General features: G+C 54.1%; 2 protein-coding genes across 6 annotated transcripts; both read left to right on the forward strand.

Annotated features, from left to right (window-relative positions):
- Positions 1–362: 362 nt before the first annotated feature.
- Positions 363–6,343, forward strand: LOC311197187 (UPF0488 protein C8orf33 homolog; the record flags this gene model as incomplete). The annotated part of the gene is made up of 7 exons (XM_084270916.1): positions 363–467; positions 728–1,262; positions 2,675–2,809; positions 2,956–3,668; positions 4,803–4,893; positions 5,004–5,150; positions 5,292–6,343. 7 exons carry the CDS (start codon positions 363–365, stop codon positions 5,486–5,488), a joined length of 1,923 nt encoding a protein of 640 aa, XP_084127042.1. The 3' UTR covers positions 5,489–6,343.
- A 2,280-nt stretch (positions 6,344–8,623) lies between these two features.
- On the forward strand, positions 8,624–26,559 carry LOC311197507 (uncharacterized protein). Of its 5 annotated transcripts, none has more exons than XM_084271270.1 (6): positions 8,624–8,638; positions 9,058–9,894; positions 21,416–21,464; positions 23,360–23,447; positions 25,755–25,802; positions 26,460–26,559. In XM_084271270.1, the coding sequence occupies exons 2-5, from the start codon at positions 9,526–9,528 to the stop codon at positions 25,789–25,791; spliced, it is 543 nt and encodes a 180-aa protein (XP_084127396.1). In that variant the 5' UTR covers positions 8,624–8,638; positions 9,058–9,525; the 3' UTR covers positions 25,792–25,802; positions 26,460–26,559. The 5 variants fall into 5 exon arrangements, with proteins under 5 accessions (XP_084127396.1, XP_084127399.1, XP_084127398.1 ...); XM_084271272.1 differs by lacking the exon at positions 8,624–8,638 and adding an exon at positions 8,746–8,901 and having other exon boundaries at positions 23,360–23,441; XM_084271269.1 differs by lacking the exon at positions 8,624–8,638 and adding an exon at positions 8,749–8,901.
- Positions 26,560–27,890: the final 1,331 nt, after the last annotated feature.

Genomic DNA, 27,890 nt, shown 5'->3' on the forward strand with positions numbered 1-27,890 from the left:
AAGGGGTCTGAGGTGTTTTTTTTTTATTATTTAAAAAAATACAATAATCAAAAGGCAATCTGAAACAGGGAGGGGATCAGGCCGTGCCTGCGGGGGACCCTTTGTCGGCTGCTGGAAGCGCTGTGGGCAGTGGGGGCAGAGAGGGGCAGGGAGGGCAGAGGGGGGCAGGGGGGCAGAGGGGGGCAGGGGGGGGCAGTGCAGGGCAGGGGGGACAGCGGGGGCAGAGAGGGGCAGGGGGGCAGAGGGGGGCAGTGCGGGGCAGGGGGTTAGTGCGGGGCAGGGGGGCAGAGGGGGGCAGTGCGGGGCAGGGGGGCAGTGCGGGGCAGGGGGGCAGAGGGGGGCAGTGCGGGGCAGGGGGTGCAATGCGGGGCAGTGAGGGCAGCGGGCTGCCGGCAGCACCGTGGCCCTCGGGCTCTGGTCCCGGCGGAGACGCCGCTGCTGCCGGCAGCCGCCCCGCGGGTCTCACGGCGGGACGGGCAGCGCCGGGGCGGAAAGGCCAAGGGAGGCGAGCCCGGGGACGGCCGGACACACTCGGGCACTGCCACGGCCGGAGCTCGGCTCCTCTCATGCCACCGCGGCCCGCACGGCCTCGGGGGAAGGGAGGGCTCTGCGCCCCCCGGGCTGCCGCCGGCACCGGCGGGGGCTGGTCCTGGGGCAGGGGTTCCCCGGTCCCGCGGAGGAGCCGCCCCGCAGCGCTCTGTGACACGACGCTGCTCCCCGGCGGCAGCGCGGCGCCTCCTCCCGCCTCCCCGCGGCTCCGCGCGGGGTGTCGGCGCCCCGGGAGGAGGAACGCGGCGGGGGGGGGGGGGGGGGCCATTTCCCCGCGGCGTGGCGGGCGGAACGGAGGCGCTGGGCCCGGGGAGCGGCCGGAGAGGGCTGGCGGGCGGACCGACCGCACCGGGCGGAGGCTTTTGGGCGCCGCACGGCTGCTGGGCGCTTCCCGCCTTCGCTCCCGGGCCCCGCCGGCGGCTCAGGCGCGGCCGAGGGGCCGCGGGCAGGTCCCGGGCACAGTCGCCGGTCCTGCCGCCGGCCCGGGCAGAGCCGGAGCCCAGGAACCCGCCCGCTGTTCCGTATCCGGCGGAGGCGCCAGTTTCCTCCTCGCGGCGGCACGGGGCCTGCCCGGCGTGCGGGGCTCGGCCCTGCCCCCCGCAGCCCCTCGCAGCCCCAGCCCGCCGCCCAGGCCCCGGCTGCCGGCCCCGGGGTTTCCTCAGAGGACAGCTGCGGCCCTTCCCCGCGCCCGGGCACCTCGCGGCTCCGCCAAGGCAAGGCTGCTTTTTAGTTTATGTTGTTTTCCCCCTGGCGATCGTCTCCTCCTCAGACAGGCTCCTCCGCTTGGCTTTGCAGTGCGCGGGGTAAAGCTACGAAGGAGCTGGTCGTAAAACCTGCGTTTAGCGTACAGACGAGTGCTGCGTATGGCCAGGGCTGTGCTGGGGGCACACGCCTCGGGTGAGCTTCCTGCTCTGGAGACAGAGCACCGGGCGGTTTGGTACACCCGGCTCTTGTGCTGGGTAGCCAGTGTCCAACAGTGTCCAAGGCTGCCTCTGCAGGGGAGGAGGAGCTGAGCACGGCGAGAAGGCAAGCAGGGCCAGAAAGGGTTCTGCTGGCACAGTGTCTGACCCGGGGAGCAGAGCAGTACTGCTGGTGGTGCCGGGGCTTTGCTTGGGGTCCCGATCGCCAGAGGAGTCTGCGGTGATGAGGCAGCTCCAAGCTCTAGCTAGGTATTCTGGTCTGTGGGTCAGCATCAGGATCTGGGTCAGTGAGGTACCTGGCTGCAGCAATGGTAGGCATGAGATCTCAGCTTAAAATAACTCCCAAGCGAGGGAGGAGAGAGGTTCCCCTGCTCGCTCTTTGTAATGGCTCTTAGTGGTGAGCTGAAGCCCTTGTAGCAGGGTGAAATACATGCTCAGGGCACTGACACCCAGGTGCTATGTATCTTCATAGCAGCCTGCTTTTTGGGTGGCTGTAGCCCCCTGTAGCATTTCTGCCTCACACCTGCATGCTGTTGTTCTGTTCCTGCATAGGGCTCTGCTTTGGGTCTCCAAGATACAGGACATTTGGAGAGTCCCAGAGAGATGCTTTGCAGGCAGGAGTGATGGGGATGTGCCCATTCCAAAGTGCTAGTCTAGTGTTTGTGGCTTGAAACGTGAGAGAAACACCAGAGGAATGTGCCTATCTGGGGTTCCCAACCCAAGGTTGCTGGGGGAAACACAGAGGAACTGCTGTGCTTTTTGGAGAGCTGGGATTACTGGTGTGCTCAGGCCGCTTTGTATGAGGGTCCTTAGAGCCCTGGTCTTCAAGGTGTGCTTGCTACTCAGTCATACTTGTCCCAGTTTTCCGGAGGAGACATCACCTGGATTTGCCAGGTGCTTTGGGAGGAGGGTTGTTAAGCCCTGTGTAGCTTCCATGCCATTAGTACTGCGCTTTCTCCAGTGTAAGATTCTCAATGTGTATAACAAGCAGTCAAGATCTACCTCTTTTTTCCCCCTTTAAGAACATTTAATGGTATTTCAGCTTCCAGAACCAGTTGGAGTTTCTTTTCAGCCCAGTGCCAGTCCTGGACTAGTCAGAGGCTGTACAAATGCAGAACACATTCAGAGGAGACCCTGGCATCAGCATCCCAGAGGATGGTTTGTGAGGCCCACCTTAACCTGGTTCTTGTCTCTCCTGAATGCAGCAGAGGACTCACAGCACCTGCTCAAAGTCCTGCACTCCTCTGAGGCTCCTCCTGTGCAGAAGCAACAAGTGCTGAGCCCTGTGTTGGGGGATTATCCTCTCAAGGTGGCTGAGGAGCAGGAGAGCGTGCAGGCAGGTGAGCTTGAACTGTCCTTCCGGGGGATGGTGACCCTTGGTTCTGCTCTGCAGGTGTCTTAGTTGCAGCTGTGATTGGATCACCTCTGCAGCAGTGCCTTGCAGAGGGGCTGGCATCACACTGATAACAGCATTCCTCTTCTCCAGGCATGGAGCCCGGGGCTGTGGGAGTCCAGCGGCGCGGCGGGCGGGCGTCACTCGGTGAGGGGTACGGGCAACAGTCTGAACACACCTCCCAGGGAAAGCCAGGCTGGTTCCTGCCATCTGACAACAGCTTCCAGGTTGATTCTACCCTTTCTGAGACCAACACAGAAACAGCTGGAATGCCTTTGAAAGTAGCCCCTGGTGCTGAGCAGACACAGACCAGTGTAAGAGGCACCGAGCAGGAGAACCGGGACAGAGCCTTGAGTTTTGCTGCTACTGGACAAGAACCCAAGTTTGCTTTCAACTTTGCCATCCCAGAGGAAGGCTCTCCCCTGGCTCCGTTAGTTCCAGGGAGCCAACATACAGAGGGTGCAGCAGATCCCCAAGTGCAGGGTGATTCCCTGCCCCCTGCATCAGAAGGTGTGCTGGAAGCTTCAGCCCTGCAGAAGCCAGCGTTGACTCAAACTGCAGGTAGTGCAGCCCAGGAGGATGGGAGCCATGTCATATTAAACACACCCAGACCAGAGGCAGCTCCTGGAGCTAAGGCAGAGACATCCACAGCAGATGGAGCTGCCCAGAAGAAGAAAAAGAAGAAGAAACAAAAGCCACCTGTCAGTAAAAAGGAGGTAGAAGAAACTGAGATCAACAGGAAGGCAAAGGAAGAAGCTAACAGATGTCAAAATAAAGATACTTCCCACCAGGATAAGATCTCTCAGGTATTTAAATAGCCATGGGGTCACTTGGGCAAAAGAGAAACTTTCTCTCTTTGCATAGTTAAACAGGTAGTGTACTGGCTTAAGGTGAAAGCTGAAAGATGGGGATTGCTGCCTTTTGCTTACAGCAGCTGTTTTCTCTGCCAGACAGTTAAGGACCCCAACTGGTCCTTTGCTGCCTGCTTCAGACTTGTGCTGAAACGTTTAATGTTTATACTTGTCCTGGCTGATCCTGGCATGCTAGTGTCATGGAGGTGACTGTCCTCAGGCAGTGCCAGGCTGGTGTCTGTGTGCTGAGCCAGGCTTTGTGCCCCTGACCCCCCGGGTGCGGGGTAGGATGAACTGCTGGTGTAATGCAGGTAGCAAAGTGGAGGTGCAGAGCTGCTGCCTGGTGCAGCCAGGGCTGTGGCAGGGTCTGGTGCAAAGCCTGAGCTGCATCTCCAACAACCCTAGCAGTGAACACTGCTGGGCACCAGGAAGGTGGAAGGATCTGAAGGTGATGTAAGTACAGCCCTTCATGTCCATTGGAAGGAGACAGTATGAGGGGGTTTGTGTGTACCATATGTAACAGTTAAGAATTGCTCCAGCCCTAGGATGCATTTCCCTCCCACTGCTCAGTTTAACCAGCTGGGTTTGCTCAATGGGACTTGGCTTCTTCCATTTCCATGGGCTTCAGCTTCCACCCCCTGCATTTCTGGTTGAGTGAGCACACAGGGGCTGGGGCTCAGCTTCTGATCCTCTCCATTGTTTGCTTTTTGATTTTTGGACAGGTTTGGGGGCAAGGTTTTTTTGCTGTCGTTGCTTATTCCTCCCATCTGTCAGTTGATTTGACAGCTGCTTTCAGAGGAAAGGCCCTGCACAGCTTTCCAAAAGATGGCATCATCTGAACAGCCGCCAAGTTTTACATCCAGCAGGCAGAGGCAGGGACCTGCAACAAAACATCTCTCCAGGGCCTGAAGTGTATCCAGTGAAAAGCACTGTAGGGAAAATGTCATAAAGTCTATATAGTGATCCCTAGAACATGAAATTTGGAGTAGTCCTGACTTGTTTCAGATACTTTTTTGTTTCTTCCTATGCTGCTGCTTGAATTTTTGGGTGACTGACTTCCTCATTCACACTCTGCCCCATGTTTCCCAGCAGTCAGATGACCAGCTCTGGAAAGAGATAGACTGGTGCGTGGAGCAGCTGGAACTTGGCCTGAAGACACAGAAATTCACTCCAAAGCAGAGTAAGCATGGTAGCAAATAGAGATCTCCTTGGGGGGAAGGGTTGGCAGGTGTGGGGGGTGGCAGAGCCAGTGGCAAGTCAAACTCTGCATTGCTTCTTGTGCTGCTTCAGTGCAGGAGGCTCTCCAGGCCATCAAGACGCTGCGCAGTGACAAGGCTCCGCTGGTGAAGAAACGTCAGGTCATGAGAACCATCTTTGGAGACTACAGGAAGAAGATGGAGGAGGAGTGGTGCAGAGAGCTAAAGCTCATGGAGGCTGGTAGGACAGCTTTGTGTACTGGAGAAGGTGAAGAGGAAAGGGCTTTGCTGCTGCCCTGCCCTCTGCCTTGCATTGCAGAGAGGGGTTTCACTATGTGAGATGACTAAACATCTGGTACTGCTCTTTTCTCCCCTCTTTAAGCTGTGAAGTCTGCCAGGGTGGTGGAAGTGAAGGGAAACGCCCGTAACAAGACCTGCCAGTTCGTCCGGAAGCGCTCCGGAGCTTGCAGGAAAAGCCAGGATGCAGCAGGACCCCCCCTGGAGCCACCCAGGACGCTGAACACCGGGTCATTCAAGTTCACAGCTTCCCAAGAAGAGTTTCGCTTCAACTTCTTCTAGGAAGGTCTGATGGACTAGAACTGTGGCTAAAAGCTGTAAGAAAACCCTGTACTGCCTTAAACTCCAGAACAGTGGAAAATGTTATGCAAGAATCTCTGTATTTCCTAGAGAAGGGATCATCTTTCAAGGGTGCTGTATCTAGAGGTTTAAAACAGATCTGCCTTCCACATACATGCCCCTGAGACCTGGTCTTCATGGCACTCCTCTGTCCTTGCACTGTAGAAAGGCACCTTTGCAAAAGATCAGCACAGAGTCTGGAAGGATCTGGTTTTCTTCCTGTAGAACTGACGTTAACCTGAGAATCTGTTCCTCATACTGGGAGATTTTCCCATTCTATTACTTCAACATAGAGCAGACCCTTTATAGCAGAAGAGGCAGCATACAGAAGGGAATGGTCTGTAACAACGATTCAGCAGCGTAGGCGTGCTGGATAGTCGGATGCTCCCACTCTCTGTGAGTCTGTGAATCCAGAAGGCTCTGGGCAGTGTGTGTCATCTCTGCTGTCTGGAGACTACGAGTTTGGATCACAGAGGAAAATGTGAGAGAATCATCCTCACTCCTTCATCTCCAACTGACAAGTATAGACTTAGAGGAGAACAGCAAACACTGATTTAATCTAGTTAGGGGATGTAAGGACCGTTGTTTCCAGACAGGGAAATGTTTTTGTTGCTGAAGCCAGGGCCTGGCCTGCTAGGAAGGGTGGACAGTCAGTTCTCAAAGTAGTGTGGTTGCAGCCACCAGCGACTCAGAGGATAAACCAGCTGCATGTCAAACCTTGGGTGACAGCGAAATGAACTGCCAGAGCCCAAAGACTCCCTTCCACTTGATTTGTATTAAATCTTTGCTTTCTGAACAGTTGACTGTATGTCTCCAGTGTTTCCATCCTGCTTCAGCTGCTGAACCAATCTTCTCCACCCAGCCAAAAAAAGGTGAAGGAGCAGAAGCCCTTTAAAAGGAGCCACAGTGTCAGGTGTCCTCAGGGTGCAGTGCTTTCCTTCCTTTTTATAGCAGTCAGCCAGCCCCTGCAAGGAGCCAGGAATGGGAGTGTAGGCAGATTCCAGGGTGCTCTGAGAGCAGCTGAGAGATGGTTGAAAACGTTTGCTGGGAAAGATTTCAAAAGCCTGATGCTGGCTATAGAAATGGGGTTTATTTCCAAGCTCTGGTGCTGTCAGTTGCATCTGTGAGGATTGTGTTGCTTTTGCTTTATTTTAGAGTGCCTGTCTAGGTATAGGGAGAAATTGAATCTAACGTGTCTGACGAGGAGAAACATGCAGTAAAGGCTTTTAAGTCTGGAAATCAATAGGTTAGAACTGGAAATCAATAGGTTAACATTGTTATTTTACTTGCTGAGGAGCACCACTGTCAGTCTGACTGTGTGGAACAACACTACACAGTACTTTATGGATTTTCAGGATTCTACATTAAACAAAAGTTGTCATCAAACTTTTAGTGTGTTCATGCCATCTACTAAGGTTAAAGAGCATCTTGTACATGACACTGGAACTGCACCTGTTTTCTATCTGGTGATGTATCATATGGCTGGGAAATAGCTATTTTTTCCCTTGTCTTGCTGCAGGTAAGCTAGAGTTGATAAAACATTATGAAGTTATGAACATTATGAAGCCCTGTGCTGTGGGAGGCTTCAGGAGTATTCTGGGAAGCATCCTTACAGAATGGCCTCGTGCTTTTACTATTCATTAGGCATTCACAATTAAAATGAAGATACCAGTGGGGTGGATGTTTGGTGTAACCTAATCTGCCTGGTGTATCTCCAAAGAGGTCAGAGAAACACACGGTCCAGTATGTGAACAGCTCTTGGTTGTTCAGAGACCTTCACCATGATGCTGAGCTGCAGAGCCAGCCCAGACTCCTTTTGCAGCGCTGCTTTGGCACTCTTGGAAGGCAGGAGGCCGTGGGTGTGACCCTTCATAGCCCTGGGTGTTGTGCTTCACCTGTGGGCTTGAGTGCAAGGCCAGAGCTGGCTGGGTCAGCTGGGACAGGGCGTTTCTGCTCCCTGCTGCCACAGCCAGGTGATGCCTCCCGAGTTCCTGACACCTGCCCGAGATGTTTCGTTAGTGCCTGTGCCTTGAAGAGGCAGCTCTAGTGCATCTGTGTTGCATTGTGCAGTCTTCACTCTCAAGCTTTGTAATGTTTGAAGCATCTGCCACATTCTCCTTGTCTTGAGGCAAGCGATGTTAGAAGTTAGGCAATGCTGATGCTGCTCCATCCCCCTTTACAGGAGGTACAGTACCATCCCAGTGATGCTTTTCAACAAATGCATTTTCCACCTTTAGTGTTCCTTTAGGATTTCAGTGCTGGTTTTCTTCAGGGCTTCAGTCACACCTCTTGTTCCAGCGGTGTCAGGTCGGGTTTTGCTCTACCGGTTACTGTAATGTCTGGCTGGAGGTATGGTCCATGCCCTAAGGCACTGTTGAGGAAGAAAGGAGACATCCTCATCTGCTTGCAGCTCTCTGTTCTAGTGCCCTTACCTTGAGGCAGTTGAGCTCCATTCTGACCTGTCTCTGCATCCTCAGCTTCAAGCTGCGTGTTTGAGATCGGTGCGGAAAGGGTGGCTGGGTTTGTGGTACCACATCTCCTTGATGACTGCCCACCTGGATGTCACACAGCAGTCCCAGGCCCGGGCCTGGAGGCAGCAAGCTGCTTACTCGTGGTTCTCACCTCGGGAGTAAGCGAAACGCGAGGCAGCAAGTGCAGCAGTGCCTCTAGAGCAAAGCTTGCTGCATGGCATGGGTCTGGAAAAGGGGAAGCTGAGGGGCAGCTTCTGGGGCGAGCGAGGGGATGAAGGAATGCTGTAACTTTTCTCAGGCTGTTTGGTGTAGAAAAGCAGAGGAAAGGTCTCGCTTGGGGGGAGAAGTGCAGGTTGTTGGAGTTGTTTCTGTGGCCCAAGAACGTTTCCACGTGGGCAGCAAAAATCTGGGTGTGAGCTCTGTTCCTTTTAGGCTTGGCACCCTCATGGGTAAAAAGATCCCCCCAGCAAAGGTTAGGAAATGCAATCCCACTCCTGACAGACCCTGGCTCTGGGGGGCCAGCCAGTGGCCAGCCTCCTTCCCCAGCAGACTGGCCCTGTGCTGGTGGCTGCTCATCCCTGCTGACGCCCTGGCTGCTCTCCTGGATGCTGGGCACCAATCAGTAAGTTCTCCCAGCCCCTTTCCTTGGGCTTGGTCAGTTGAAATGCATTAATTGGTCCCTGGGCTGCCCATCTTCTGCTCTGAGCGATGCAGGGGCAGGGTTGCTGAGGACCAGCCTACAAAGGAACCCATGGGATCCCCCCAAACATTCAGCTGAAATGATCTCCTGAGTCCCAGCAGCCACTTCTACAAGGGCTCTCTCTGCGGAGACCAGCAGAGACAGACAGAAGCCAGCAAATCGGTCCTACTGAATCCGTAACTCAGGTGACTAACGTTCCCTTCTGCCACCTAAATTTGCTTTAGGAGTGCTGAGGGTAGACAGCAGGCTTGGCATCTAATGACCCTGAAAGGATAAAATACTCTATTCTCTTCCTTTGGGGAGGAAACCCCAAATCCTAACTTCTCTCTTCTTTGAATTAGGAAGAAGAAAAGCTTACCACTTCAAGCAAGCCAAGTTCAAGCACTGTAACAGAAGGAAAGTTATTTGAAAAGTAATAAGCATTGAACCTGCAGCTCCTTAACAAAACAAAAGGAGAGAAATACTGCTCTTTGGAGAACCCATGGAGCTGTGACAGATGATCTCACATCTTTCTGCTGAAGTTCTTTAACTCTGAGGACAAAGTCTGGTTTTCTTTGCTTACGTTTTTGTGCTGCTCACTGTTTGTCCCTCTTTCACATTTAGACCTGGGGGAAGGCTCATCAGCCGTGCTGCTCTTGAAAACTGAACTGTGACATCAGCCACCACAGCACTTTGATTGCTGGCAACGGTCCCTCCCGTGGATGCCGACAGCTGGGAAGCGCTGACCACCTACTGTATTTGGCTCATCTGCCCTCTCCCCTTCCCGTGCATCAACAGGCACTACCAGCTCCTCGTGTCTTGCCACCAAGATGGAAGAAGTCTGGGTTGTGTACCTCTGCCTGATCTTGCTTATCATAGTGCTTTTTCTAATGAAGCAGAACCCGCACGTGGAAGAGGCCAAGAAGGAGAGGGAAAGCAAAAGCCCCCCACCATCCTCTTCCTTCATCCCCAGTAACGTCGGCAAACAACTGGAGCACACCCAGGAAGAGCTGGAGAACTATCTGGACAGGCTAACCCACGTCTTGTTTGACTCAGAAGCCAGGAAAAGGGATGGCCACCATGATCAGAAGTCCCACCACCACCACCACAGAAGCGCTGATGTTCTGTCTGAAACCAAGGAGCATTCGGGAAAGGAGGCAGCACGTCCTCAGCATCTGTCGAGCTACACAAGGGTTCAGGTAGGAGGCTTACAGACTTCACCAGGAGCTTTAGGTCTGGTTGAGTCTGAGTGAAACCTGTTGAAGTGCATAGCTGTGACCTTGGATGGGGAAGGTGGGGGTGTGGGGGGAGATACACTGTTTTGAAGGGTAATACACTCCTGGTTTTGCACTGCATGTTTCAACATGAAGCAGTCGTTCAGAGGCAGCTCTGTGTGACAAGTTGTATGTGCATAACGTGTGTAAGATGTCAGTGTTGGCATTAACATCTCTGTGTGTGTGTGTCTGTGTGTAAATTACTCCTTCCTGGATCAACAGAAACAGGTCTTTCTTACTTCAAGAAATGAGTGTGAAGCTCCTCAGCTGTTACAAATCTCCCACTTTCCACCTGCAGAGCAGTGTTTGGCCAGTTTGCCCAGCCAGGGATCGTGCTCAGTGGGGTAGAGGGGCTGTGCAGACACCTCTCCAGTGGCTGGGGCACGGTGCTGGGCGTGGGAAGGACTGTGACTTCCCCGCTGTGCAGGGGGATCGTGCGCCCTGTGTGCTGAGAACATGAGTCACTACTGGCAACCTGCAGAATTCTCTTTGCCTCAGCCAAGGCCCTTTTTTAGGGGATGGAACAAGATGCATGCCTTTATATTTTTATCGTTCTCCTGCCTGCCACACGTTGGTTGCGCCCTTGAGGTGACGGGGTTTCAGCGCAGCTATGTGGGGCTGTGTTACTTTATGCTAGCAGCTGTTTGCATTCTTCATTCTTGAGGCACGTACCTCGCAGTGCCAACAGCCTGCTCTGCCACCCAGCACGTTCTAGGCCCAGGTGGGAGCTCCAGTGTGAACCTTAGAGGGGAGAGCTAGACCTTGATGCCAAGAATTGTCAATTGACAAATAATGAAGAGACAGATTTCCTAGGCACTGCTGTGAACAGCCTTTGCAGTGAGCCTGGACACAGCTCCTTGTGTCTTCAGGAGCTGCTAGGGCTTTCTGGGGGAGTCAGTCCATCCAGGTGTAAGGCAGAGGGCCACACATATGAAACGTGGGAATGTTGTGCAGGAAGGAATTCAAGTGGTGATTTGCCTGCTGGCATATTTCTTTTGCTGCAGAAGGTGCTATTTGAATGGCTCTATTGCAGATCAACAAAGAGCACTTTTTTCCTTTGGGAATCGATCCTGTTGCAGAAGAGCAGCATGAACTTTTTGGTTTTTTAAGAGAGATGACTGTCTATAAAATATACAGGCTGGGGAGAAATGGTGCTGTGATGGCTGTTCTCATAGATACAATGCTGGTGAGTTTCAGTGAACGTTGACTTGGAGGTGCACTTTATTCACAGACCTGATGCCACCAGATGATCCTCCTTTGGCCAGCTGAAAACTTTAGTATAAGCTCCTTTGAGGTATGGCACGAGCAGTAATTGTGTGGCAGTAGCAGAAATGATCTTTTGTCATTCCTGGGTTTGTGTTTTGGAGCAGTGAGAAAGAAGTCACCAGCTAAGCAGACCCGAGCGAGGTCTTGTGGAGACGTTCTCCAGCCTCTGAAGCGAGAGAAGTGAACTCAGCTTTGCTGGGAGCAGGATCAGTGCCAGAGCTGCCGGGGTTTCTCTTACTGCTCCAGCAAAGGCTGAGTGCTGGGAGAGTTTCAGGAGCTGTATCTGAGCGTGGTCACCTGGGTGCATGGTATGGCAGACGCAGGCAGCTCAGAACCTGCTTGTTGTGCCATGAGCAGGCATGAGAACGTGTGGGTACGTGCGAAGGCTTTTGGGTGTCTCCTGGGTCAAGGAAGGACATTGATGCTTCTGTTCGGGGAGGGGGTAGCAGTGTGTTCTTTTTCCTTCTGAGAATTTTGTGTCTTAGAGCATATGTAGGTTGTTGGGAGGTGCCAAGTTAGGATCTCTGGAAAATCAAATCCTCAGCATTGTCTAGCAGAGGTAGGATGGCTTTTGGTGAAAGCTGCTTCAGCAAGTGTGCCAGTCCTGTCAACCAGCCGCATCCAGGGTGTCTGCTTGCCTTTCCTGCCCAGTTCTGAAAGAGCCTGTGGCTCTGCTGGCATGTGCAGAGAGGAGTGATCTAAAACCTGTTAGGGATGGAGAAAGCAAAAGCAGCACCCAGCTGGAGCCCTGCACGAGGAGGCTCAGGAGCGGTGTGTGCGGGGGTTCAGAGTGACGTCACTCGTGACGCAAGAGGCAGTGTTAGCTGCAGATTTCTCAGGGGAATTGGACTTACTAAATGGACTTTGGACACAGTCAGCTGTCAATGTAGATACCTTCAGTCATCCTGTTTTCCACTGGAGGAAGCTCTTTTATCTTGCAAACAGGAATTCAGAAAGAGCTAGGGAATTTTTGGTCATTCATCACACTCCTCTATAAGCCCTTGTCTGGTGGGGCAGAATCCATATTTTCTTACGAATTTCTATTTGCTCCTATGCATTAAATTATTAAATGATCTAAAAATCATTTCCAGGTTCCCTCTCCTTTCCCAGTGACTCCCTGTTCTCATGGAAACTGAGTGGTCCACTCATTGCAGCCAAAGCAGGAGAAAATGAATGGATTCAGAAGTGCAGCCGGGGTAAGATGGGTAAAGGCAGTAGGTGGGACAGTGCAATAAGCAGATTATTTGGGAAAAATGTACTTGGAGGGTTTCCTGCTTCATTAAACTGAATCAGAGCAGGGTTATTTTCAGGTTGTTTTCAAAAGCAATGAAAAGTGAATGGTGGCAGATGGCAGAGAGGCGTGGGCCTCCTACGTGCTGGAAAAATAGATTGCCAGCCAGCCTGCAGTACGTACCACGGGTGGCAGAGCACATGTCCCTGTTGGGAGCAGGCAGGAGCTGGAAGTCTTTGGCCCAGCCATGGATTTGGAAAACCCACAGCACCAGCGTCAAATGGCAAAAGGCAGTGCTGTGCCCCAGCTTGATGGTGAGGTGAGACTTGTCTCCAAAGCTCCCTGGCTGAGGACGGGGCTGTGCCCCAGGGCAGCAAGGGTGGGAGGAACGTGTTGGAGATGTGTGTCATCAGTGGCTGGGCAAATCTGTGGTGACTTGCCTGACTCAGGGCCTGTGTCTGTGTGTGTCAGGAGTTCAGCAGCACCAGTGCTTCTGTGGGAAGGGCTTCCTGTAGCCAGCACTCCGCAGTGCTGTCCTTAACCTCAGTTTCTTTGAGTCGTAGCCATGGAAGTCCTTGTGATGACACGTGCCAGTGCTGATACAGCTGTGGTTCACCTGAGCACAGCACACAGAGGTAGAGCTGCAAGGACAAATAGTTAATTCATCCACTCAGGGTGGGTTCTGTGGTGTAGCACTGGGCCTCTGTGCTTCTCCACGCCTGGCAAGAGTGACAGGCTTCCTGCAGTACGTTCCTGGTGGATTTTGGGTGGTTTTACTTGTGCTGCAAGAGGCTCCAGCCATTGTCTGGTTCAGTCTGCTGCTCCAGCCCACTGCAGGCTCTGAGAGCCATGTAGATGGTTAACATGGCCTCGAGTTTACATGTCTCTGTGGATCTCATGCTGCAGTGATAGACACCTTAAACCACATTACCTGAGAGAATACTGTTGGGGTGTGTTCCTGTAACCCCCTCCAGACCGGCCATGGAGCTGCTGTTCAGGCCTGTGGTGCAGCGGGTGCCACGTTTCAGGGTCCCCCCCAGTCTACATAGTCACTCAGAGAAGCAGAGTGTGGATGAGGCTGGAGAGGTGCCCAGAGATCAGCTAGTACAGCCCTCTGCCCGAGGCACAGTCAGCTGCAGCAGGCGCCCCAGGACTATGTCTGGTCAGATTTTTGCTGTTTCTGTCTGGATACTCGGATACTCCTCTGGGACACCTGAGTGTCTAGGTAGAGATAGCAACTCTGAGGGTTTGTACAGGAAAAACAAAGCTCTTCCTCTCTCCCTGTATTTCATCTAGATACTTCCCAATCTCCTCACTCTCTAGCACGTGCTGTGACCCCAGAGAAGTAATTTGGGCAGATATCAAGATGTTTATCTGGAAACCAAAGTTTCATGTTTGTGCTTCAGCCCTGACTTTTAATCAAGCCTATTCCAAGCAGCACGTGAAACACAGTGAACTTCTAAGTGATGGAAGAATATTCAGATTATTCCTCTTAATGTGAGGAGACAGTTCTGGCCCAGTTTTCCTTGCTGGTAAGGAAGCACAGGGTATTCCAGCGAGAGGGTCAGAGGTTCCATAGGTTTCAAGCCTATGGACAGTGACAAGCATTAATTTGCAGGCACAGAATTTCCTTCTCCATGAATCGCTTTCCCGACCTGGTGGCAGTGAAATAACAGCTATATTTGTAGCCTGGACTCGCAAGATTTAACTTCCAGTTGGCAGAACAGTTAATTGTGGCATAGTCTGAGTAACCCACAGGCTCTGTGAGAACCCAGCAGGTCCCAGCAGTTCACAGTGCAAGCCCGTGCTCAGCAGTGGTAGGTGCACGTGTGCAGCCGCCCCATGCGCTGGAGAGGAGGATTGATGCACACTGAAGAGGAGCAGCAGAAGATCATTTGTGCTTTGTCAGACAGCATGTAGGAGTGTTCTGTGGACTCGTTGTCCAGGAGTCGATAGGAGAATATTCAGAGAACAAGTGAGTGGGCACTGGCTCCCTGTACACATTCCCACCCCGGGACTCCTTGGGTCGGTTTCCCGTTTCAGGAGTGGATGTAGGACCCAGGCTGAAGGAGATAACAGGGAGGGGAGAGGTTGACAAATTAGCAGGAATATTAGAATGATAGAGGATGGATATTTACAGTCCTCTGTGGACCTTTCTCTCAAAAGATTGTTCAGGCTTGATGTTCCCAAGAGCTCTGCCCCTGGATTTCATTTATTTGAGGACATCTCAGCCTTCAGGTTGTTCATAAGCTGGCTGTGTCCCGTAGGTTATCCCTTGGTGTCCCCATCGTGCTTTGTGATGAGGCATTTTTAATGGTGTGGTGCTTGCTCATAGAGCTCTGTGAGTCAAGATGAAGAAAGGGCATATCAACTCAGGATGATGTTTGGTTCCTAGGGGAAAAGAGAAGATGTTATTTTGGGGGACATGAGTGAAGAAGGGCTCATTGGCAGAGTCCTGCCAGATTCCAGTGTTTGCATTAGGCAGTGTTGGTGAGAGCAGGTACCACATCTCCTGCAGCTGAGATGGTGCTGAGCTGTAGTCTAAGGTTTGTCACCAGCCTGTTGCAGCCACTGTCACTACTGGTTTGCCCTTTCACAGCTATGGGTAGGAAGGTCATAGCATCTGTCTCGTGTCTGGGGATGGTTTCAGTGCTTCCATCTTTGAGTCTGGTTGTTGTGGGCTTTACAGGCCTCCAAAAGGCATGGTCAAGAGCAGCAGAAAGAAGAAAGTGACTGTAAACAAGCAAGTGACCTCTTAATATAAGCAAAATCAGCATGGTTTCATCCATGCAGCTAGCCAGGCCAACCAGTGCTGCCTCGCTGGTTCTCACATCAGTGTACTGGTTTGTCCTCCAAGCTCTCTCTGTAGTGGCGGTGTCCCAGCCTTTGATAAATGGGAATCTGTTTAACTGAGAGGATGATCACTATGTCCTCTGTACTCTGCTCAAAGTGTTACTGGATCTGGAGCTGTCTCCCTGCCAGCCTCTTAAGGTGAGCAGAGGTGACCTCAGGGGTATTCACACTATCTAACTGCAGACATTTAACTTAGGTGCCCTGGGAGAGAGGTGGGATTTGTAGCACTGAAGGTAGGAGCAAAATGAAATGCCTAAAATAACCTCAATTAATGGTGTGATTAATCATACACCAACTCCCTTCCCTCAGCTGACCCCCAACCTGCACCACGAGCCATGACATTGCTATGGAGAGAGTTGGCAGTGCAGACCTGCAGTGCAGGGCTGGCAAAGCCTTTGGCAGTGCCGTGCCTGCAAGTGCTTTTAAGAGGCTGAACCAAAGCCTTTCACTTGTCTTAACTCAAGACTGGGGTAAGAGAATCCCTGTGCCCAAACTTAGGCACCTAAAAGTTAGATGTCTAAACCCTGAGCTAATTAACCATGGCTCTGTCTGTAGTCAAGGGGGAGAAACGGGCATCTTGGGAGGCTGACTCATTTTGTGCATCACCACCTCCATTTAGCTGGGTTGCCTAAGCTGGGCAGCCAGTCCTGTCCCTCCCTGTGGCACAGCACGGTGTGGTTTCGAGAGATCCGAGCTGGTGAGGGAACAGGTGGTGTGGCTCTGCTGGAATGGAGCTCTGCTCACGCCAGCAGGCATCTCCCTGAGCAGTTATTGTCAGTCTGTAGGCTTGAGATTTCCAGACCAGTGATGTGCACGTTGTGAAACCTCCTTCCTGCTCGTTTCCTGGGCCTCGCGGGCGCTCGTGAAAGGGGCAAAACAGGCTGATAGGTCTGTATCCCTGGTGTGGCCCACAGGCTGTACCACAGGCATGGGGAGGGTCAGATGCTGAGGATACAGCAGAGTCTGTAAAGCCTGGAGGATGGAGAAAGTGAGATGGGAATAACTGCACATAAGCTCTCTTTTCCTGCAGAGATGTAGGCTGGCTAACAAAACTGCCAAGTGTCTGATTTAAAGCAGAGCTGTGATGTCAATTCACAGTTCAGCTGTGAATTTCTGCTGAAGAATGACCTGGAAACAAAATGTCTTAATTGGTTTCTAGAGGATTAAATGCATTCATAGAAGTGGGGGCCGTGGCAGGCTCCTAAAAGCTTTTGTCCCTGAATCCCTGAAACCCAAAGGACAGCTGGTTGTCCTGCACATCCTCAGTTTTAGAAAAGGAAAAGCACCAAAAAAACCCAACATTGTTACCTTATGATGTGACATCTTGGATTTGGAATGAAAAAGACTCCTCAGTATGCTCTCAGGAACTGGGGTGGTTGAAAGTCAGAGTGTTTCAGAGGCTGGATGGAGGCAGGGGGCGGTGGGAGGGCTGTTCTTGCCCAAAAGGGAAGAGTTTCCTGAGCCCTGGCAAACATACAAGCAGAACTCACAGATACACCCGGAGTCATTCGTGTCACACCACCTCACTCCTGACAAACCAGGTTTCAACCTCTTCTGGACACCAGAAGGGAGTCCAGCGTGGTTGCCAGCAATCCAGACCTCAGTAGTGAGCAGTGATACCAGCATCTAGAGTGACAGCTTTACTGCTGGTCATATATCTGTCCTCAGGTCTGAGACAGCTGAAGGGCTTTGTGGAAAATGCCAGCACATTGCTGCGGGGCTGTGGTGAGATGTGGAGCCAAGCTGGGGTAAACTCTCATGAGCCTAAAGGTAATGTCCTAGGTGTGGTAGTAGCTTCCTCCTTCCCATGGGCTGAAGGAACGGCTCTTCTGAGACCAACAAGGCGGGAGTGACCTGTCAGGACCTGGGTGCTGATGCTAAGGTAGGAATATTCAGTACTGGCAAGGTAGCATCTAGCCTGTTAGATTTCTAGTCTTTGGAGAGATGAAGGATAGCATCATGGTCAAGGCATAGCAGTTCTGGTTCTGCCCCCCACTTCTCCACATCAGCTCAGGTGGCTTTATTCTGCAGAGCACTTGGAGGCAGCTCTCCTGGCCGGGTCCACAGAGGGAACAGCACAGTCTCCTTTCAGAGGAGCACTGAAGGGCCGTGTGGTCACTGGCAAGCTGTGCACACAGGCTGCCCACGGGACATCTGCAAAGGCTCTGGATGCCTGTGAGGTAGGTTGGGGAGTATGTTGTGCTCTTGGGATCTGTGTGACCCTGTGCGCCCTGTCCTAGGGACCCTGCTTTGTCAGGGGCCTTGGACTTGATGACCTCTGGAGGTCCCTTCTGACCCCTCACAATTCTGGGAGACAGAATATTAGCCTTCTGAAAGGGAAGCTGTTTTTCCCCCCACACAAGAAAGCCTTAAGGAAAGGGTAGCATGGGGCTGCAAGAGGAGACAGAATAAAGGCCCTTCAGAGGTCCAATGAGGAAGGAAGAGGACTGGGACTTAACAAAAGCTTGTGTGCAAAGTTGAGAGTTGCCAATTAATATGGTGAGGTTATGGTGAGGGTCTGAGGTGACTGGGACAGAAGGGAAATGGCACAAGTTCTTTATAAGAAAATATAGAGTATGCCTGTGGCTGTCAGGTTGACAAAGGTAGTGTAGACATCAAAGAGATGATGCCTTGGCAGAGATCCCAGGATAAAACATCAGCATAAAGGTAATAGGTGGAAATCAGAGACACTCTTGGTTTGGCTCAGAACTGATGAGAAGCAATTCAAGAGTAGAGAAGGTGATGGCTTGCACTGGGTCTTCCAACTTGATCTTCCAGAGAACTTGTGGGATGGAGAGAGCAGGAATGTCCCAGAGCAAGGAGAAGGGAACAGAGAGAGGTGACCAAGAAGAGACTCAGGGAACAGAGAGAGGTGACCAAGAAGAGACTCGGTCAGGGGAGTCACAGAAAAGTGCTGAAAGATTCTGTGTGTTTTAATAAAGCTCCCAGGCAGAGCTGCAGGAGCTGTGGTGTGGATTTAGCCCACTACAAAGGTGTTACCCCAAATCACTCTCAGCGTGTTCTGAGCCCCTCTGGCTTCGCAGGCGGCTGCGCTGACTGGGCAGAGCCTTCGGGCACCGTAAGCTGATCTCTTGCAGGGAGTCTGGGGGGGATGGAGCAAACCCACCCCTCACACTTGCTGTGTCCAGTGGCACATCCACAGATGCCAGTTCCTGGCTGGTGGATTTCGGAAGTGCAAGCTGATGAGAGCTGGGGTAGCCAATAGCTACGTCACAGCCAGTGGTTCGCCCCCTCCCCAGTGCAAGGGAAGCGCTAATGCCGCGGCGCTGCCTGGCAGCGGGTGCTGCTCTGGTGCTCCTGTCTGCACCGGGGCGCTGGCTGTGCTGAGTTTACCACCACCCAGGTGTCAGGCCCTCTGCTCTTCCTGACTGCTCCTGTTCCCATTCTGGCCTCAAGCAGCGGGTGACCCCGCTGAATGGTGTTTCCAGAAAACCTGGAGCTCTTGTTTGGAACCCCCTGGAAAAGCTGTGTGTTGTCTGAATCCTGTCTCTGTCCGGCCGTGGCCGTTGCGTGCTGCTGCTGCTGCCTGCCCTCTCCAAATGGCATTCATGGGGCAGGAGCCCAGGGGTCTCAGCCAACTGCTCCTGCAAGCAGGCAGGGCTGCCTGACCAGGACAGGATTGTGTTACAGTCAGGCCCCCATGGGAATGCAGGACCATGCCAGTATGACCTGTTGAGATCTCCCACCCCAGAGCAGGAGCCCTTGGCAGTCTTTAAAACAGAGGTCAAGTTAATGTCAGAGCGCACCTTTGCCAGCAGGAAGGCTTCTGAAAGTGCTGCCTGGGGAGCTAATGGGATGTGTGTTTTCCCATCTGTTCCGTATTTTTCCATTCCTTTGGTTGGTTGTTCTGGCTAACCTGCTGGCAGAACATCAGGGTCTGGATGCTGCAGGGCAGCAGTGACGCCCAGATGAGTCTGCCTTTCCCTTGGGTGGCTCAGGTGGTCTTTCTGGGTTGTTTAAAGCCCTTGGATGGGTGATGAAGTTCAAAGACACTTCTGGAGGGCAGGCGGTGCTCAGCAAAGAGCCCATGTAGCAGGCCCACAGTAGGTCCTGTCTTCAGGGAGGTCTGTGAATCCAACAGGAGCTTTTTCAGCTCGAGGGTCGGGCCCTGGTCAGCTGCTCGGGGCTGCCATTCGAGTAAGAAACACGAATCCTTCACCAGCTCTGGCACAAGGAAACTGAGTGTGCCCGAGCTGTGCTCGGAGACAAAAGCAGCAGATTAAGAGGAGCTCCTGTGAGTTCAGAGCAGTTTGTTTCATGGCTGTAGGAGGAGTGTCCCTGAAGGGTGCCCACTCCCAGGAAAGCCGTGTCTGTGAGCTCACCCGAAAGCCAAACCAGCCAGTAGCAGCACTGGCACCCAGGCAGCGGGACTGGCAGCTCCTCTGGTGTAGTCTGTAGGCCAGGAGAACAACCTAACCCAGCCTGAACATCAGACACTAGCACAAGAGCTCCGAAGCCCCTCGTGTCCCTGGGTTCTGGTGTGTAGCTGTGTGGGACACAGCAGCACACCGTGCAGCCAGTGCCACGGGCAGTCACTGGCTCTGAGCAAAGCAAAGGGAGTCGCTGGCTTCAGCCAGAGGACCTGCAAACTGACTCCCAGCCTCTCTCATCTCTCTTGCAGCTGTCCTCCTTAAGTCATGTTCCTGTACAGGTTTACAGCACAAGCAGGCTGAGTACAGCAGATGCAAGACATGGTGGACAGCCCAGGAGAGATTTTGTGATTGATTAGACATGATTTCTGCACTGCTTTCAACATCTTTCTACCCAGGGCAGGAGAGTTACAGAATCACAGGATCGTAGGGAAGGGACCTGGAGAGATCACTGGGTCCAACCCCCCTGCCAAAGTTTCTGAGCAGGGGCAGGAGAGAAGCCACAGCGAGCTAGTGGGAGAGGCGGCACAGTGGGGAGCTACCAGCAGCAGAGGGCACAGAAGGGAACGGCAGCACTTACCTTGCACATGCACAGGACTGAAAGGGATAACTTCCACTGGAGTGAAATCAAGTCAGGGCTTTGTTACTGTCTCCTTGTGACCATTGAAATAAGGGCTGCTTTAGTCTGATTTTTTAAAGCTGCTTCTCAATTTTTTTCTCTCTAAATTTTACATTTTTTTAAGTGTTTAAAACCAGGTGCCACTTTGTCCACTCTGTAGTGTGATTTCCTTTGTTATCCCAAATATTAAAGCACCAAATACTCCAGCACCTGAGGTCAATGTAGTCAGTGTTTCCCCTGATAAACTCTGTGAACCCCTGGAGAAATTCCTGACAGCATTTTACCCTGTTCCCTTCCCAACCGTTCGCTGTGGTCTCTGAGTTTGGTAGATTAGAAAACCTCATCTGGTGCTCGGCTGCGTTCCTGGTCCGGCTGGAGTCGCAGGTGCAGGTGAGCAGAGTGAGCGTGTTCCCAAACCCCTTCCTTGGTGCAGGAGGGTGACACCCAGCTCCCCAAACCTTGCCATGTCTGCGGCAGCTCTGGGTGCAGCTGCAGGGGCACAGCAGGACTTTAACTGGATTTGTGGTGCCAGTGGCCACCCATGGTTAGGCTTTCAGCCTCTTCTCTGCACAGGTGGCTAATACCCACTTACTCTAAATGTATCACTCCTAATTACTTTTCAGGATGTGTCTGCAGGTGTGGGGGCAGCTTTGTTCTCCGTCCTGTCTGCATGTCAGTCACATGAGTGAGCAGTGCTGATCAGAAGGGTGAGCAGTGGCTGTTCTTGCTCTTTTCCCCAAACCCTGGAGCCAGCAGTGCTGGTTCATACAGTTACCTGAATGTTGCTTTCTTCAAGGGAAAATAAACCCCACCGAACCAGCCCCGAGGAGAAGGATATAGCTCTTGAGATGCTTGCATGGCAGCATAACTGAAGGACTTGCATGGGATGGGATGGACAGCCCTTCGCTGTGTGGAGTGGCTGCGTGGAGAGCAGGAGGGCAGCAGTTCTGTCCCCGTGGTGTTCGTGGCGTCAATCACAGGGATGACCAAGAAAACCCCAGTGCTTTGCTCAGAGCAAAGGGGCTCTGAAGGGGGCACCCACCTGAGGTTGTTGTTACTGTTTTGTTTTGTTTTGTTTCTGAACAGGAGAAAGCCACTCCTCCTGGAAGCACTGAGAATATTGTGGAAGAGATTGGTGAGTTGGGCCAAACTGTGAGATTATGGCTAGAGAAACCTCCATCTCCCGTGTAGGCATTTGATTCTGGCACTTCAGCCAGGAGTGATGGGAAAAAGGCTCCTGGTTTGCCCATTTCATGCATGAACATCTGTGCACCCAGCAAAACACTCAGGTTCCTGCTTAGACAGCACCCGGTGTCGGGCTGTGAGCGCTGTGTCACCTGCCAGGCCAGCGCGTTTCCCTGCAGCTCGTGTGTGAAGGGAACAGCCAGGGCAATCCAGCCAACAGCTGTCCTCAGGCATTGGCTTGGTGAGGGTTTGTGCCTGGAGCCGGTTCTCCTGAGCACTGTGGCTGTGCCTACAGAGCCCTGGAAGCGGGGTTGCTGCTCAGATAACGGTGGGTGATGTGGCTGTGCGCTGGCACACTCAGCCACCTGGCATCCGGCACGCTCTGGAGGATGCTCTAGGGGGTCATCTACCAGAGGAAAAGAGTGTGGTCCTTGCCCTGACCCACCCCCACAAGGACTCCTATGCAGCAGGTGGAAGCGGAGATCTGGGTACTCTGCCTTGCCTTCCCTTTCCTCCTGGCCAGCCCACTCCCTGGGCTCAGACTTGGCAGCCCCGATGCCTGTGCTGCCTGGCCAGCAGTCCTGGTGCTGAAACCCTTCCCTGAGCTTTTTTCCTCTCAGCCTGATCTACACATATGTCATTGACTTCCAAATCCAATTTTACACCCTCCCCTCACACGCTGCCCCTCCCTTCACGTGAAGGCAGCAAGCCCAGAGCTGCTTGGTGGACAGAGCTGGGTAGATGACTGAGGGTTTGCCAGGAGGAGTGGGTGGGGGGGCTCGTGCCCATCCCAGCCCTTCTGCTGTCAGTGGGTTTCAAAACTGCTCTCCCCAAAACGTGACTCTTGGCAGTAGCTTTTGGGAACCCTTATTGCTTCTATCCACAATGGTAGGAAGCATTTTTGGTGGAGGGGGCAGCAGTGAGATCTGTGCCTGGCTTTACAAGGGATCTGCTGCTGCCAAAATTCCATTTGACCAGCCCTGTGGCCATTCACTGGTGTGTGTGCTGAGGGGAAGGAAGCACTCCTCAGATTCATTTCCTCTGGGTAGAGAGATCTGTTTGGAAGCCTCAGCTGTTCATAAACCCCCTTGTTAGGCTAGACACACGTGTGTTCGATGTGCTGTGTGCGTGTGGTGGCTCACCATGGACCATGAGGCACAAAGAGCACCAGCAGCTGCCCCAGGGACTGGACAGCAGCCAGCTGGTGGCAGCTCCCTGGGTGGGCAGTGATTTGTGCCCCTCTGAGCCCCTGTGAGAAACGCTGCAGGTGAAACGCTTCCTAGGAAGGCAGCACGGGTGGCTTCAGGCATTGAAAGGGAACCTGCTGCCTTGGTGTGGTGTGAGGCCAGCCTTGCTGGCCAGCACAGAGGAGGAGGAGGCCAGCAGGATCTCCGTGAAGCCCTTTGGAGACCATTGCTTCTGCGTGCACATGAGGGCTGTGTCCGTGCTGGAGGCCAGCGCTGGCCTTGTCCTGGTTATGCAGGGCCAGGCGTGACCCCTGGGTGAGAGACCCCCCTGAGTCTCAGAGGATGCAGAAGTGATGCTCTCCTGCACTGTGCAGCTGCTGTGACCTCCACAAGCTCAGTGTGCTGGGTTTCCAAACACGCCAGCCAAAAAAAGGCACCAAATTGAAAACGTGTTGCTGAGCTTGAGACATTAAAGGCGCTTTCAGCTGATGGAGGAAAGAGGGCAGAGGGCTCCAGCGCAGGTTTGCAGGAGCATCTTATGAGATCCAGCACCGTTCCTAACGTCCCACAGTGCTTAGCCCCCACTGGAGCTACTGCCAGGCAGACTCCTGCCAGGAGCTTCTCAACAGAGGTGTGTCTCTCTTTGTCTTGCTTCCAGAGCAAGCGGTTCAGGAGACGGTAGACACAGATCTCTATGTGAGAAGACAGCGCCCGACTGCTTCCAGGAGATACCGTGAGGGGTACCGGTAAAGACAGCCCTCCGTGGGCATCTTGTTTTGTCTGTAGCTCTCCTTGCCTCCTCCTTCCTTTCTTTTCTTGCTCCTCTGGACTCTGTGTCTGCTAAGCTCAGCTGTGTCCTTCCCAGGCTGGGGAGAGAGGACAACCGTTGGCAGGTCCCCGTGGTGTGGGTGGCTCCCTGTGGGAGGTGTACAGGACAGCCCCAGGAGTGGGCCAGGGATGGGTGAGGTTGTGAAGACAGGTGATGTGAAGGAGCACAGGATGGTTCTGGGATACTTTCACTGTTAATGTGGGGCAGGAGCTCTGGCTGTATAGGAGGAGAAGAGGTGGCATCGTTTTCTTGCTTGGCATAGGCCAGTGATGACATGTCTCATGAGTGGCTGACATCAGCAAAGGCTCTGCTTGGCTCCCTTTGTTCACCCAGGGGGTGTGTCTGGGGGATGGGGCAGCATCTTGTCTTGGGAACCTCTGTGGAATCGGAGAGGCCTTTCCCAGCTTGTTGGCTGTGGGTGGCAGCTGAGCCCCTGATGGAGCCCAGAGTCTGGGCAGCATCCTGATGGGCTGCAGTGGCCATACGAGTGAAACCTGGAGTCTGAGCTGTCCTCTGTCACCGTGCGGGGACGCCGGGGGCTAGGGACCTTTGAGACAAAGGGGAAAGGTTTTATTCCTGTTGCTGAGCCCTTCACTGCAGTCTCAGACAGCTCAAAGTGACCCACACAGACAGACCGGAGCTCAACAGCCGTGTTACAGCAGGCTCAGTCCCGCTCCGAAGTTCACCATGAGCTAAGTCACAGGAAGGAGGTAAATGGCACCCATGGAAACTCTGGGCTCCTTGGCCGGGCTGTCCTGCCCCAGCCACTTCAGGACAAGGAGGAGAGCAAGGGGAATGGGGTTTGTGGGGAAAAAAATACAAAGAAACCAAACCCAGGGCCGTGGCTCTCCGTTTGCGTCGTTCAGGCAGTGGGAAGCGCGTGCTGGGGCGTTCAACTCTGTTCTGTTCCAACAGTCAACACCTGCCCAGTCTGGGTGGTCCTGTAACCCCCAGCGTGGGGGAGCAGCAGCGCTCGTTGCCTGGTGTAACGTGCAATGTCCAGGCCAGTGTGTGTGCACAGGCAGATGTGTGGGGTGTACTCACCTAGAACGTCCCCTGCCCGTCTCCACCTGCCTCAGCACGCGTGCTTGTGCTGGTTCCACGAAGCCGAGCTGGTCCTTCCACTGGTTGTGTCCTCACAGGGATGTCTGTGATGTGTTAGCTGTGTAGGTGTGCTAGGCTGTGCAGAGCACAGTGTGTCTGGTGTGTGGCTGTGGCCCTGCGGTGTAACCTCGCTGTGCCTCCGCAACGGCGGTCGTGCCAGATGCTCGGTCATGGCAATTTAGAGCTGACCCGGGGTCCCCACGCATCAGGTTGTGTCAACAGCTGAAATAACCTTCCTCAGACATGCAGAGCATCTGCTGGTTTATAATTAGAGCCTGTTCCTTGGCAGCTGCACCAGTGTCAGTTCGGAGTGCCGGCTTGGTGGGACCAGCTTCCCCAGAGCGGTGCTGCTGGCAAAGCCAGGTCCTGGCCACAGGGCTGGGTCCCAACAGGGAGCAGGGCCTGGCCCTGCCACTCCACGTGGAGATGCTCAGTGGTGTCCAGGACTGGGCAGGTGCTCAGGCAGCTTCCCCTTTTTGCGTGGAGCACATAGAGATCTCAGGAGTTGACGAGCAGGGAAGAGGATGTCCTTTTCTGCCAGGGCTGCATGTAGCTCAAAGCAAGAACTTCTGCTTCCCAGCATCAGGGGTTGTGTGCATGTGTCAGCCCCCTTTGAAGTAGCTGCAAATACCCGAGCGCTCCCTGGACAAACCATCTCAGCTCTTCACAGCTGGGATGCTCCTCAGGAGTGGACGCTGGGCCCCTGCATGCTGGATGGCCTCTGACCATCTGATCTGTGTCTGCTGGTCTGCTCTGTCACAGCTCATTCTGGTGTGCAGTCCAGCTTGGGGCACTGCAGTCATCTGGGCTTTGCACCCATGCAAAGAAAACCAGTGTTTGGGCTGGAGCCATAAGAACACAGAGAGCTCTGCAACTGGGTTGAGCAAAAGCTGCTTTGCTCTCCCCAGTGGCCTTGGTTTGGGCTGCTGCATCCTCAGCCCGTGAGCAGCATCAGCGGGCCCCATGCAAGCACTGGGCTGAGGACCACTGCTCCACCCTGGTGCGAGTGTCCTCCTCTCCAAGGGTGATGCTATTGTTTTGTTTCTCCTCTTGCTTCAAAGATGCAGTTCTCACCTCCCCACTGACTGCCTCCTGTTCCCCTTTTGCTCTTTTCTTGCAGGCCTGAAGCAGCCATTCAGCCTGAGACCGACACTTAGAGCAGTGGCTGGTAAGTGTCCCCGTCACCCGCTGCCCGTTCTGTCCTGGCTAAAGGGGTGCAGCAGCCACAGCTTGTGGCACCCCTTGGCAGGTGGTACCTGCAGCTCTCCTGTCTATACCCCCTGTCCACCTAGCGAGAAGCCACTGAGCACGAGGGCCAGGCTGATGTCCTTGAACCTCAGGTTGTGCTTCCTCTTGCCCCACAAGCCCCTGTGGCCTTGGAGTCACATTGCCCCTCTTGTCCCTGTCCCAGCCTGGACAAGGAGGACTGAGGCTGAAGCCATCTGACCACGTTGCCCCACACTGGGGTTCCTGCCTCTGCCTTGTGTGTCTGTGGTTCCCTGGGTGTGATCTGTTCACCAGTGGGAGACACAGCCAGGACCTCCCCAGGAAACGTGGGGCTGGCAGAGGTGTTGCTGGTCTCGGTGCTTTCCGGAGCCACGTGAGCCAGCAACCAAGAAACAGTCTTTGCCAACATTACTGTCATCTGCCTTGAAGTGAAGCTCACCCTGAGTAGACACGTGCCTTCCCACCAGGGCATGGGCAGTCAGTGCTTACTCCCCTTCCTCCTCCTCCTCCTCCTTCCCCTCCCAGGGTCTCTGACGACATCCCACTCCTGCCATCTTCAGCCAGATCTCGTTTCCTTTCCCTTTCTGTTCCCTGACAGCTCCAGCTTCCACAGCGTGTGGCAGCAGCTTGCAGAACTAGCAGCATCGCAGCCTTCCCGGAGGAGACCCGGAGTGACCCAAGGGGTTTGGTGGGGCGGGATGGGATGGGATGGGATGGGATGGGATGGGGCATCTTCAGGGGGCATACCTGGGTCAGGGGAGAAGGAACGCTTGACATTGCAGCTCCGTTGAGGCTAAGGCAAAAGCTTTCTCTGCATTAAGGCTGGGGCAGGGACGTTTGCTGTTTCTTGAGCATAAACATCCCGTCTGGTTTGTACAGCTGCAGCCACCATCCCAGCAGATCCCCACTGGCTGAAGGCAGCCATAGTGTCATACCCAGCCAGTGGCCCTGGGCAGCACCGCACGGTGCTGAGAGAAAAGGCAGTGCCTGAGAGAGAAGGCAGCAGCTCAAGAAGCACCAACCAGTCTGGCCCCACCAGCCCTCCCAGCTCGCCAGCGCCATAGTTGCCCGTCTCGGGCCGCACGGAATCCAAAGCTGTCCCAGGGCCTGGGGGCTGCTGCTGTTTGCAGCTGGCAGCTGCCTGGCCCAGTGCTCTGGCTGAGGGGAGATGGGGTCTGCACAAACACCGGGGGAGCCAGGGGGCTGCACGTGCTTCCTGCGGTTGGGGTCCAGCCCAAGGCTTCGGGTTGAGGCTGGAGCGCGCTGGGGCTGAGCACATCCTTCTTTAGAGCTTCTTTCCCTGTGGATGGCTTTCCAGGATCCCCTCCCGTATGGCAGCACTTGGGAGCCAGAGAGGCTGGATGTGAGCAGGGGGGCAGTGAGCAGAGCAGATCCCATGGAGGGATGGCACCCCCACAGCTCAGGAACATCACCCGGGTCCCCCAAGACAGGATGGGTTGCATGATTTTATCCACTGTATTCCCTGATCCCAGTGCCTGTGAGAGTGATGCTGTGCTTGGTGCTGTCCATCCAGTGGGTGCCAAGCCACCTGCCAGCCCTTTGCAGGAGGAGAGGGGAACAGGGGGAGGCTGCAGCTCATCACACTCTGCCCCTGTGCTCTCCCTAGCCCCATGCCTGACCTGAGGGGTGGGGAGCATCTCCCAGCTGGGTGCTGTGGAAACCACACCTGAACCCAAGCTCACGTGTTGGGTGAGTACATCTCCCCTCAGCCAGCAGCAAGTGCCTGCTGTCATCAGCCTGGCAGCTGCAGGAGCACTCGTCACAAGCAGCAGGCAGGGCCCCAGGCTCGGGAAGTGCCGTGTGTCAGATTCGCTTTGCAGCAGCGGCCGTAGCCACAGCGCTTTGCTAGCTGAGAGGTCCCGCTGCCTCCTAGAGTAGCAGCAACAAAGGAAAGGTCCTGTGAACTGCAGGGCGGGAGCTCAGGGGTGTATCAGTCTTGACAGCCGCCGAGCAGGCGTTTGGGGGGTGCTGCTCCCCGCACAGGGCCGGGCCAGGCTGGGTCCTTCGC

This window comes from Gallinula chloropus, assembly GCF_964237585.1.
Source record: "Gallinula chloropus genome assembly, chromosome: 15".
In the NCBI taxonomy this organism is placed as follows: domain Eukaryota; kingdom Metazoa; phylum Chordata; class Aves; order Gruiformes; family Rallidae; genus Gallinula; species Gallinula chloropus.

What these genes read in the sequence shown, in the direction of transcription:
- LOC311197507 (XM_084271270.1), top strand. Translation starts at nt 9,526, where the DNA reads ATGGAAGAAGTCTGGGTTGTGTACCTCTGCCTGATCTTGCTTATCATA. An exon ending in GAATATTGTGGAAGAGATTG is followed by an intron (nt 21,465 to 23,359) that starts GTGAGTTGGGCC and finishes TCTTGCTTCCAG; the next exon opens with AGCAAGCGGTTCAGGAGACG. An exon ending in AGATACCGTGAGGGGTACCG is followed by an intron (nt 23,448 to 25,754) that starts GTAAAGACAGCC and finishes CTTTTCTTGCAG; the next exon opens with GCCTGAAGCAGCCATTCAGC.